The following is a 13,799-nucleotide window of genomic DNA, read 5'->3' on the forward strand; positions in this document are numbered from 1 at the left end:
AGGATTATACTAAGGTAAAAGAAATATTTATAGTTTAGGACTAAAAATAAAATGATTTTATAGTACATAAAGTGAATTCAAATAACTGATTAATCAAAGAACACACATTGCGCACGGGCGTTTCCACTAATTATTGATAAAAAGAAATTATACCAAATATTATGGATAAAGAAGCATGTGTTCTTTATTATTTATCTTGTTCTATTTGCACAATCAATATCAATCACCAATACTAAATACATTTACAAAGGAAGACAAGAAGTACATCACTCAAATTAAAGGAGTATTCAGAAATTGTGCAACAATAAGTTTGCGATATTTTGTACATTATTATACATTTAAAATCAAAGCAAATATTCAGAACTTGTGCGACGTGAGGTTTCAATAGTGGGTTTGGAATTGAAAGAGAAAAACCACTTAGCATAGTCATATAGACCTTGCTACAAGATTGTAGCCATCTTATTCTGGTGAAGCGTTTTACCTGGCTTGAGGAATAAATTCTGTGTTCAGATTCAAGGTCACCCCTGAATCTGATGAATGGTTACCTCTATATTTTGTTCTAGCTACTTCCATTGATAAAGACTCCTTCAGTTCAATCACTATCTCGCTTGTGACGGGCCTTCTGTTCATATTTGAAGACACACATGCTGTTGCTATTTCTACTGCTTTCCAAACTGAATTGGTGTCATAATCTCCTTCTAGCCTTGAGTCAACAATGGCCTTCATATCCCCTTTCACCACCAACGATCTCACCCAGTCACTTATGTGAATACTTTTTTCACCCCTCGTTATCACTGCTTGATTTGTGATTATCTCCAAAAGAACAACACCAAAACTATAAACATCACTCTTTTCTGTCAATCTGTTTGTTGTGAAGTACCTGCATGACAAGAATAAAATGCAACTCAATTTATTTTCTGACAGATTTTCTCGACACAAACATCCACATGAGTAATATTTTTTCCCAGAAAATGATAAAGAGGAACAGGACAATGTAATTGAAGAACTCACTCAGGGTCCAGATAACCAGGAGTACCGGCAACAACAGTTGACACGTGAGTTCCCCCTTCAGTTGGAATAATTTTGGACAGACCAAAATCTGCTAACTTTGCTTGGAAGTGTTCATTCAGCAATATGTTTGTAGATTTTATGTCTCTGTGGATTATGGATGGCTTGCAACCATTGTGCAGATACTCCAAACCTGAGATTAAATTTAAGGCATAATATTGCGAGGGGAAAAGGAAAGTTATAACAAAACTATCAAAACACATAAATTGAAGTTTAATTTCTGACCTAAGGCTGCATCCACTGCTATACGAAGTCTTTCTTCCCAGGTGAAGAATTTTGCTTTGCTGCGGTTACCTGCAAAAACAAGTTGTTGCTTTCTGTTAACTTATGACTCGATCAATACACTTGTCTCCTGAGGAAATACTCATATTCATGGTTTCAGAATACAAAACTAGTTTAGAGATTCATATGGGAACTAACCAGAGAGATGTTCTTGTAAGTTTCCATTGGCCATGTACTCGTATATGAGACCCTTATTGGTTTCTTCATTACAATAACCAACAAGGGAGGTTAAATTTTTGTGATGAACTCTCATTAGAAGTTTAACCTGTATATCAAAATCTAAACCATGTTTAACCATATATTTTTATTTCTGTGATAAAAGTCCAGGTGTAAAGTGATAGAGAAACTTGCCTCTGCCTGAAATTGTTGAAAGCCCTTGACAGACGATGAGGAAAGCATTTTCACTGCAACAGGAGTGTCATCAATATGGCCAAGATAAACAGTTCCAAATCCTCCTCTACCGAGAGTTGTATTGAAATTGTTGGTGATTTTAAGGATGTCGGAGTACGAATAAATTTGTTTCCTGAATGGTAGTAATAAATCATCTTGTTCTGTGTGTTGTGGTGCGATCTGACTTTGATCCTTGTCTACTATCAAAGCTGTTAAATATCATGATGCAACAGTTTCGAAAACTAACAGGTTACGATTAAATCGCTTTGATAAATCATCAATAAAAATATCTTTGTAGGCATCACCTTTCAATTTTCTTCTTTTAAGAGTCCATAATATAGCTGCCACGACAACGAGAAGGAGCACAACCCCACTAACAGATGCTACCAAGGGTGTAACAATGTTCTTTTTCTTTCCACTCTCTTTGTCCTGCTCGTTGCATTGACCAGATTCACAGAGATTTGGATCCACACTAGCATGGAAAACACAGAAGGTTTATGTTTTAACTCTCAGTAAAACTAAGGAAAAGTAAAGGTGACACCTTTCGTTAACATGAGAGGTAAGAACTAACTTAAAACTGATTCGGATTCAATTCTTCTCGTTGTGATAGATGATATTATGAGTTTGAGAATTTTCACTAACATCCTTACCTTAGTGACAAAGAACCTCCCTTAGATTTGTCAACAAGTGCTGAGGGAATTGAACCAGAGAGGTTATTCTTCTCCAGGTTTCTGCCAAAACAGGGAAACTATAATATCCTTTTCTATTTTCTGGAATAGAGGAACCAAAAGTTGTTCCTGTAAACTGACGAAGCAACTTACAATATCTTTAAATGTTGTAATTGAGACAGAAAATCAGGAATTTCACCGTTTAAGTTATTGTTTGATAAATCCCTGAAAACAAAAAACATCCCTCCTTTTAGAAAGTCAAAATTTTGACAAACGTAACCAAAGACATCTTGACATGTACGTACACAGCAGAAATAATGAAAAGATCTAGAGAGTTTAATTTATATCTGTTAAAATAAATTATACTATAAACCAGTCAAATATGAATACTGCGATATAGCGTTTAAAATACTTATAAATTTAATTTACTCACTATTTATGATTTTTTTAACTCTGATCATGTATATAATATTTACTCATTAAATACAGAGGTTTTTTCTAGTGTCATGATTTATTGGATCAGGTGAACAAAAACAAAAACACTCACAAAGTCTCCAACATGGTGAGGTTTGAGATTGAAGGGTCTATCTTTCCTGACAACCCACTTGAAGATAAATTCCTGTTTTACAGATCCATCAGTTATATACGATATCATCTCAGATCCATAAAACTACTATCCACAGTATTAATTTGAGCAGCATAACTTACAAAGTTGTGATTCTTGGAGACTCGTTTTTGCTATAACTACAATTCAAACCATCCCACAAGTAATCTACTGGGGCACATGGATCACCTTGCCAATCTCTTTTCACCCCATAAATTGATTTGATGGTTGTAATGGCATCATCTTTGTTTTTTTAACGCATAAAGAAGTAAAGGGTAGTTAAGATCATGCACAGAGTAGTTAAGAATAATATGAAGATTATATTTTCGTGGCATACCGTCTCCTTTGAACGTATCTGATTGCGGGAAATCTATTACTTTGTAAATTTCAAGGGCATTGATGATGGGAGGCAGGGTTGAGTCATTGGTTTTTTCCAGAGAAAATATAATTTCTTTCCCACTGGAGGCTGACTTGGACAGTAAAGTGGTGACAAGAAGATTCTTTGGTGAACAGTTTGAATACCACAGTTTACCATTTGCCACGATGTTGAATTCTCTTGTCTGATTTGTCGCTAACTCTTGAATCTCCATGAAGTACAAGTAAACATAGAATTGGTCAGTTGGATCATCGGGCTCCCATTGTAATAACAATGGAGCACTAACGTTTGGTGGTGTAACTGCAGTGCTCATCACAATAGCTGGCGGTCTGTATACGCTCTGGACTAAAGCATCCGCAGAAACCGAAACACTTAATTGTGTCCAATTATTGATGTTGCCATATCCCCAGTAACGATCGTAAACATCGTCCTTGTACCTGCGTGAAAACGAAATTAGTCCAAGATAATCAATGAAAAAGTTTAATCCAAAAAGTATAGTTTACCTGTAGCCTTGGTTTGAACCTAAATCCCAGCGGATGTAAGTTTCCAATGATCCAGATTTAGTGACATAAATATCATTTGTCAAAGTTCTGAATTCTAGGGTTGATATAAATGGTGTTCCATGGCCCGTGTCAACCAGACAGATTTGTACATAATCTTGTGAAGGTATATGTATGATCTCCATGTCCACTTCATATGATCCATTGTTTATGTTGACTGTACCCCATCGGTTAGCCCCGAGATGAATATCAAACTTTGGTATCTTATTCAGCCCATCATAATTCCCGTACAAAAAACCAGCCTTGATCAGATACTTAGAGCCTCTTGTGATGTCTATTTTGTAGCAGTTCCTTTTTCCTTCAGGGAAGCTTCTGAGAGTCAGCATCTGTTTTTGATACTCTCCTTGGAGATCAGATTCTACTGACATACTCACACCAGTGTTTATTAAACTTGCATCTGAAGTATAATTTATGCCCGTTTGAGACTCAATATAGTTCTCATATGCAGGAGCTCCACAGTCTATGCTGATGAATCCTGAAACATAAAAATGGTGCAATGAAGCTTCAGATTTTCTTTTTTGTCAAATAATGGTGCAATGAAGTTCACGTTTTAATTTGCTATCAAACCTGATTGGTCCTGAGCTTGAATTAGAACGGCAAGAAGTAGAACTCCAACAAAACCAACAAGGAAACACCTCAACGTTCCCATTTCTTATCACCCTCTGTCTCTGAAGTAGAATAGTGATCATCCTTTTCCGACTTATACCATGTTTTGGCGAGGTGGTCAATGTCAACTTGAAGGTAATCTTAACAGTTTTGAATTTCTTTAAACTTTTGTCCCTTTCCATTCTTACTTGCATCCAGTGCTGTAGGATCACCCACTTGATTAATTTGACATTCCTGTCATATTCATCATTTGTCATGCACTTGGTGTGCATAAATAAAATCGTATTACATTCACTGGAAAATGAATCAATGTATATATAAATGGAAGTAAACTAATTAAAAACATAGCAATTGATGGATCTCAACGAGTGTTGAATTAAGAAGAAAATGTCTATGTTTGTGGTATAAAGATTTACATTTGTTAGAATGTTGGAAGGCTTTTGAAACCCAATTAATATTGCTTTCAGCCAATTGCCTTATAAAAATCCTATATGCTGAGAGAACAATGCTTACAATAATGCCAATACAGTGTTTTATGATCCTCATGCTGAGATATTTCGTAACTGACATTTCTAAGCATGGACACTTCCTTCCATAATGCTGAATGAACTGATAAAAAAATGCTAATGAAATTTTAAGTGTCAATTGGAAGGTATCTTTGATTTAAAAAATGAAGACATATACCAAGTCAATATTGATTTATTTTTTAGGGCAAGTCACTATTCTCTTAGGGTGAGACCAAGTCATTATTTACTTTTATGACTGTTAATTCATTCGCAACTGAACCGAATCGTTGAAGTGATAAGATTGGAAACTTATAATTCCTCAAACGATTTGCATCTATGCGATTTTTTTGTATTTCAGATCTCTTTAATCACAAAATTGTAAAATAGGATTTCTAGATTTTTTTTTCAAAATTCCAACATCAAATGAACAACCTTCGTAATATAAACACAAATTAAAAAAATTCAATTAAAACAAGTCACTGAGACAGTTATCAATATTATACTTTAAAAGTTTAGTATTTCAAATTAAAATTATTAAATAGGCCAAATTAGGTTCTTATTCATAAGAATGATCATCTCAAATATAGACAGGAGGAATACCTGCTTTTCAAAATGTGACAATATCTTAAATGACATTGTAATAAACTGGAAATCGCTTTAAAAAATGTCGATCAACATTTTTTTCCCCTATATAATCTAATAATAATATGTCAACGGATTGACTAAAAATAGTAATAATAATAATAATTTTTTTTATCATAATTACTCATATTTTTATGTGTTTTCATCGGTATTATTAATAAATTTTCACACATCTTAGCTAATCAGCCAATCACATTCACATTCAATACAAATGAGGAATATATACGAGTCTTCCTCGTGTTTACCGAGTCTTATGGATGCTAATCCTATTGATAATGTAAAAAATAAGAAAAGTAAACCCTGCTATAAAAAATCATATTTTTCATCATATTAATCTTTCAAGATTTTAGTCAACAAATTAATTTATTGAAAATCTAATTCATCACTTCAAGATTTTATAGTCAATAAATTAATTTATTGAAAATCTAATTCATCACTTTCACTACATTGGTTCATTGAGAGTTTATCAACAAATTAAACCTTTAAAAACCAAAGTATTACTCAAAAATCGTAAGTACATTTGTTTCTTTTATGTCATATTTTAGCCCATGTATAATTAAATATCATAACCACATAGTGGAGAATAATATTAATTATTAACTACATTCTACTTCCTTATAGGTAGTTTGCTTCTAAACTAATTTGGATAAATTTTCTTAGTTTTTTCGAGGACTTTCTCATAGCAATAATGATTTATCTGGTGTTTATTTATTTATTTATTTTCACTCACGTCCTTTTATGATGACCGTATTTTTCTTGTGATTTACCAGTTTAATGACGTGGATCTCAAAACCCTCATTGACAGTGTGTTATTTATAAAATATGAATATCGACGATAAAGGAAAGCACACGATTTTGACAAATTTTTTTCAAAACAGAAATATGGATGAAAGGATGTAAAAATTTATTGATAAAGGGAATTATACAGAAATGTCATGTAAGGCCGAAACATGTTTTGGTTGAATATCCAAATGGGTGTTTAATGACATGTATCGATGTGTTAGGCCAATGAGTTATAATACGGTACGTGATATATGAATATTGAAGAGTGTACAACAATTTTTAGAAATATAATAAGTATATGATTGTTGGTACGTGATATAGGCCAATGGGTTATGATACGGTACGTGATATATGAATATTGAAGAGTGTGCAACAATTGTTAAAAACATAATAAGTATATGATTGTTGGTAAGTGATACATGAATATTGAAAAGTATATAACAATTTTTAAAGACATTATAAATATATGATTGTTATTATGTGAATCCAAATTAAAACTTTGGTAATTAATTGGTAGTTAAAGTTAGTGGTCAATTTAAAAACCAATTTATAATAGAAAATATTTTAGTTATTATAACTTAGAAACCAATTATAATTTTTTTGAACTATTTTGGTCACTACAATGATAAATTATTTTTTTTTGCCACTAAAAATTGATGATTATTCAAAGATATTCTTGTAATCTATTACAATTCCATAAATTAGATACTTCATTGATAGATATTGATAAAATACACATACATATCACACAAATACATGATCCAAATTGAAATATTGGTACATCATACTTAAAAACAGAAACATAAGAAGCTAAATTCATCTGAATCAAAACACAAGCAAATATAACACCAATGATGAAATAGGTATACATTGAAAGGCATTGCTGATTATTTTATTTTTTTCTTCTATTTGCAACTCCATTTCACTCACCAAGCAACCCTAGCGATGTTCGTCTTGAAACAATTTCAAGTGGTACGGTACACTATGACTATAGTCATCTTACTTTGGGGAACCGTTTACCTGGCCTGGGGAAGAGATTCTGTATTCAGATTCATGGTGACATGTTCAACTGAATCACTTGTATGAGTACTTTTATTATCAGTTCGATCCAATTCCATTGCTAAAGACTCCTTCAGTTCATTCACTACCACACTTATGATTGGCCTTCTGTTGGGATTGGGAGATAAACATGCCGTTGCTATTTCCACCGCTTTCCAAACTGAGTTACTGTCAAAGTCTCCTTCCAACCCTGAGTCGACAATGGCATTGATATCACCTTTTTCAATCAAGGACCTAACCCATTCACTTATGTGGATTTTTTCCTTCATTATCGCTGGTTGACTTGTGATTATCTCTAAAAGCACAACACCAAAGCTATAAACGACGCTCTTTTCTGTTAATCTATTGGTTAGGTAGTATCTGTAAGACAGAATGTAACTCGTTATTTTCTGTCACAAGTTTTTGAACATAAACATTCAGATAGAATTACTATATTTTTCAGGAAAATAATGGACAGGAACAGGACAGTATAATTGATGGACTCACTCAGGATCTAGGTAACCAGGAGTACCAGCAATAACAGTTGATACATGAGTTCCCCCATCTGCTAGGATAATTTTGGATAGACCAAAATCAGATAATTTTGCTTGGAGCTGTTCATTCAACAATATGTTTGTAGATTTTACGTCTCTGTGGAATATTGGTGGTTTACAACCATTTTGCAGATACTCCAATCCTGAGGCCAAAAGTATATATTTAGAGAGGAATAAAGAATTAAGAAAAGAATATTATTCTGCTTTTTTACCTGAAGCTGCATCCACTGCTATACGAAGTCTCTTTTCCCAGCTGAAGAAATTTCTTTTGCTTCGTTTACCTGCATAATCAAGTTCTATAACTTTCTCTACATATTTTTTGTTCACTAAGGTTAGTGATATGACTAGTACAATTTTCCAATAAGGAAATATCCATATCTTTCAGAAAACCAAAAAAGTTTGGAAATTTATTGCACAGACTTTAGACAAGAAATTAAGCTTTTTTAAGGGGCAAACCAGAAAGATGTTCTTGTAAATTTCCATTGGCCATGTACTCGTATACGAGACCCTTATTGGTTCCTTCGTTACAATAACCAACAAGGGAGGTCAAATTTTTGTGATGAACTCTCATAAGAAGTTTAACCTGTAAATCAAAATGTCAACTATGTTTTAACTTTGTATATTTATTGCTGCACTGAGGGGCTTAGTGGAATGTGATTAAAAAGCGTTACCTCTGTTTGAAATTGTTGATAACCACGAACGGAAGATGAGGAAAGCATTTTCACTGCAACTGGAGTGTCTTCGATATAGCCAAGATAAACGGTTCCAAATCCTCCTTTACCAACTATTGTAGTGAAATTGTTGGTGATTTTAATGATATCGGAGTACGAATATATTTGTTTTGGGATTGTAGAGATGAATCATTTTGTTCAGTGTATTGCAGTGGTTCCTCAGTCTGATCCTTTTCTACCATCAAAGCTGTTGAATGTCATACACCAGTTTTTTAAAAAAACTAACAGGACATGGTTGAATTTGTCTGGAAAATTATGGATAAAAATAACGAATATTAACGATTGTAGAATCACCTTTTGCTTTTCTCCTTTTAACGGTCCACAATATAGCTACCACTACTACCAGAAGAATGAAAACCCCGCCAATAGATGCTACCAAGGGTGTAACAATGCTACTGTTTTTCTTGTTGCATTGATCAGGTTCACATAGATATGGGTTTTGGTCCACACTGCGATAAATTCACAGTAAGTTTATATTGTAACTCCCAGTAAGTCGTACAAGTCAGAAGAATTTTCTATAGATTGTAACTTGTGCCGAGATATTCAGTGGAATCAACAACTGGCTATCTAAAGTCATATGTGGTAAAACACCCTAATTTAACATGTAACTAAAAAGGGTTCAAGATTCAATTCTATGTCATAGGTGTGAAAGTCTCTGATGGGTTTATTTCTGAGAGGGTTTGTTAAGAAGAGGTTATATATATATATATATATATATATATATATATATATATATATATATATATATATATATATATATATATATAAATTAAGATAATTACATGAGTCTTTATCTTATACTGTGTATAGCTTTGCCATTTGTATTCGATTCGAAACTTAGATCACATACCTTAGTGAGAGGGAACCTCTACGAAGAGCCGAGGGAACTATACCGGAGAGGTTATTCTTCTCTAAGTTTCTGCCAAAAAAATGGAAATACAGTAAAATTTCTATATTTTGATACAGAGGACCACAGGAACAGCCGATGAAGGAACTTACAAGATCTTCAAGTGTTGTAGTTGTGACAGAAAATCAGGAATTTCACCGTTTAAGCTATTGTTTGATAAATCCCTGTAAACCAAATAACTTCCTCTTTTAAGTATGTCTTGAGACATGTACTGTGTAAGATTTCTTAGCATATAAGTGCACGTATGAAAGAATAAAAGGATATAAAAAATGGTTTTCATTTTCTGGTCTCATGATTCATTTGACCAGGTGAAACAGATAAACTCACAATTTCTCCAGCATGGTGAGATTTGAAATTGAAGGGTCAATCTTCCCATACAATCCACTTGAAGATAAATTCCTGTTTTGCATAAGAACAGTAGCATTTCATCAATCAAGTTTGAAATAATGTATAAGTTTATCATACATTTTTATTTTGTTTTATTGAATTCGTAAAATACTTTTTTAAATTAAGTCTAATTACTGGGTCTTTTTATTCTTTTCTTTCCATTAATAAGATAAGTTAACATTTAGTTTTGTCTTAAAACAATGGTATTTTGACACTAAAATCTATTTACATATACTTGACACTATCTCTTATTATTATTATTATTATTATTATTATATATTTTTTCTTTAGAAAAAAAAAATTAGATTTTGCTAAAATTATTTAACGCAATCAACTCTTTTTATTTTATTTTTTACATATACTTGACTCTATATCTTATTATTATTATATTTTTTTAGACACAAAAATTAGATTTTACTAAAATCATTTGACGTAATCAACTCAGATTTTTTATCTTTTATTATTATTATTTTTACATATACTTGACACAATCTCTTATTATTATTATTATTATTATTATTATTATTATTATTATTATTATGTTTTTTGTTTTGAGACACAAAGGTTAGATTTTACTAAAATCATTTGATGCAATCAACTCAGATTTTTTTTTTTTTTTTACTTTTTTTTCAACTCATGTAAATTCTCTATAAAAATGAATTGACCGATAAGTTTGAAGAGATAAGACAAGAAATATACTAATTGAATGAGTTCTAGTTAAGAAGATAGAAGTAACAATTATACAATTTTATTGGTTGGTATAAATAGAAATGCACAGTAAATAGAAAATATTAAAAGAAATTGAGCATTCAATAAAACAGAAAATTATCATTAGAGATTTAATTAAAAAAATCCAAATTTACAAGATATCTAAAACTTAATTAATTCTATAAAATATTTATCCATCAAATTGTTTGATTATCATTTTATATTGTTATAATTATTTATTTCATATTTACCATAATAATAGAATGGTCAAATAATTCCTATTATATTATCCATTTGATGTATTAAATAATAACTATATATCATTTGATAATCAGGACTTACAAAGTTGTGATTCTTGGAGAATCATTTTCGTGATAAGAACAATTGAGAGCATCCCACAAATAGGCTAAAGGGACGCATGGATCACCTTGCCAATCTCTATTCACTCCATAAACTGACTTGATGGTAGTAATCGCATCAACTATGATTGAAATGATACCAATAAAAAAATTATGAAAGGTGGTTAAAATCATGTACAACACATGCAAAATAAATGGATTAAAAATACGATAGTTTCGTGACTTACCATCTCCTAGGAACGTTTCTGGTTTCAATTCCATTACTTTGTAAATTTCAATGGCGTTGATGATGGGAGGCAGGGTTGAATTCTGGGTCCTCTCGAGGGAATAATTAATTTCTTTCCCACTGATGGCTAACTTGGTAGATAAAGTGTCGACGGTCAGGTACCGCGGAGAAAAATTTGGAATCCTTAATTCACCGTTTCTCATGATGTTGAATTGTCTCGTCTGATTCGCGAACAATTCAGTGAAGTGCATGTAGACATGGAATTGGTCAGTTTCATGTTCTGGCTCCCACCTTATTACCAATGGAGCACTAACATTTGGTGGTGTAACAGCAGTGCTCATCACAATAGCTGGCGGTTTGTATACGTTCTGGACTAAAGCATCAGCAGAAATCGAAACACTAAATTGTGTCCAATTATTGGTGTCGCCATAATCCCAGAAACGATCATACACATCGTTCTTGTACCTGCGTGAAAACGAAATTAGTCCAATATAATCAATGAAAAAGTTTAATCCAAAAAGTAGAGTTTACCTGTAGCCTTCGTTTGAACCTAAATCCCACCGTTCGTAATTTTCCAATGATCCAGATTCGGTGACGTAAGTATTATTTGGCAAAGTTCTGAATTCTAGGGCTGATATAAATGGTGTTCCATGGCCTGTGTCAACCAGACAGATTTGTACATAATCTTGTGAAGGTACATGTATGATCTCATTAGTTTGAGAAGTGGATGCATTAGATAGAGTCACAGTATGCCACCAGTTAGCCCCGAGATGAGTATCAAACTGTGGTGTCTTATTCAGCCCATCATAATTTCCGTACAAATAACAAGTCCGGATAAGATACTTAGAGTTTCTCATGATGTTTATTTTGTAGCAGTTCCTTTTTCCTTCTGGGAAGCTTCTCACAGTCCACATCTGTCGTTGATACTTTTCTTTGAACTCAGATGCTATTGACTTACGCACACCAGTATTGATCAAATTTGCATCTGAAGTATAATTTATGCCAGTAGTCGACTCAGTATAGGTCACATCTTCAGGAGCTCCACAATCTATGCTGATGAATCCTGCGTGGGACATTTAGGGTTAAGCTATTTTTTTTTTTATCAAATAAAGGTGCACTGAAAGTTGAAGTTTTAGTTTGTTATCAAACCTGATTGGTCCTGAGCTTGAATCAGAATGGCAAGAACTAGACCTCCAACAAGCAAACACCTCAACGTTCCCATCTCTTATCACCCTCAGCATGTGAAGTAGAATAGCGATCGTCCTTTCCCAACTTATACCACAAAAATATGTGTGTTTTGGCGACGTGGTCAATGTCAACATGAAAGTAGTCTTCCGGTTTTCAATTTCTTAAAACTTTTGTCCCTTTCCTAGTAATTGCATCTAGTGCAGTAGCATGATCCCCTTGATTACTTTGAAATTCCTGTCATGTTCATCATCACTTGTCTCTCATGCACTTGCGTTTGCATCAATGAAATTGTACTATATTCACGGTTCAATCAGTATCAGTCAATATATTTAGTCAGTGGAAATACACTAATTAAAAACTTATAACCAATCCATGGATCTCAACCAGTATCAAATTATCTAGAAGATGTCTATGTTTGTGGTATAAAAACTTACATTTATTAAAATGATGGAAGGCTTTTGAATCCTGGTTTGTGTTTGAGTTATAATAATCCTATTTGCTGAGAGAACACTACTCCGAATAATGCCAGGATCTGATGCAATTTATACATGTCTCACTTTGCTAAGATTTACATTTGACCATTAAGTACAACGAAACAGTGCAGAAAAAGTTGTGGGAATGTGACAACTATCTTTCTTTAATATGAAATAAATTGTCACTTGTAAGGTAAAATAAAATCCAATTATATCTACTTGTCTGCCCGGTGCTTACTAAGGCCGGTGCTTACTAACTCTTAAGGATGTTAAGTGTCGGAAATAATTCAATTACGAGTCTAGTCTCATCCCGGAGAAAACAAAGATAACCACCTATCGAATAATTAACAATATTTGTTATAAAGAACAACAAACACTAATATTATAAAGATAATAACTAAATATTCGGTCTTCTATACCATAATATTTGTTAATGAAATCAAAACTAAGATTAGTGTGAGGAATTCAAGTGTGAGTCTAAGTTCTACATTGGTTAGAAATAAGAAAGTAAAGCACTATATAAGGATAAAGATCCATAAACTCATTGTCTTAAGATTTTGGATTAAGAGTGTTGTCAATGCTTTATGTGGTTGGGCTCAGGTTTTATTAGTGTTTATTCTCCCAAATGAAACCCCCTCTGTACACCTATCAAGATAAGTGGTATCAGAACCGATGGTTAAAACCGTAAGCGTGTCCAGTACTCGTGGTCCCATTGCCTTAATTAGTGTTGTATCTCCTCTATG

General features: G+C 32.9%; 1 protein-coding gene and 1 pseudogene across 1 annotated transcript; both read right to left on the reverse strand.

The window, feature by feature from the left end:
- Positions 1-159: 159 nt before the first annotated feature.
- On the reverse strand, positions 160-4,675 carry LOC114183623 (LRR receptor-like serine/threonine-protein kinase IOS1). The gene is made up of 13 exons (XM_028070706.1): positions 4,516-4,675; positions 3,892-4,423; positions 3,350-3,825; positions 3,117-3,255; positions 2,956-3,027; positions 2,562-2,633; positions 2,391-2,471; positions 2,046-2,212; positions 1,702-1,949; positions 1,489-1,615; positions 1,294-1,362; positions 1,012-1,201; positions 160-880 (listed from the first exon to the last, which is right to left on the reverse strand). Exons 1-13 carry the CDS (start codon positions 4,595-4,597, stop codon positions 478-480), a joined length of 2,658 nt encoding a protein of 885 aa, XP_027926507.1. The 5' UTR covers positions 4,598-4,675; the 3' UTR covers positions 160-477.
- A 2,615-nt stretch (positions 4,676-7,290) lies between these two features.
- LOC114184789 lies at positions 7,291-12,775 on the reverse strand (annotated as a pseudogene).
- Between the last annotated feature and the right edge of the window lie 1,024 nt (positions 12,776-13,799).

Source organism: Vigna unguiculata, chromosome 5 (genome assembly GCF_004118075.2).
Source record: "Vigna unguiculata cultivar IT97K-499-35 chromosome 5, ASM411807v1, whole genome shotgun sequence".
Taxonomy (NCBI): Eukaryota; Viridiplantae; Streptophyta; class Magnoliopsida; order Fabales; family Fabaceae; genus Vigna; species Vigna unguiculata.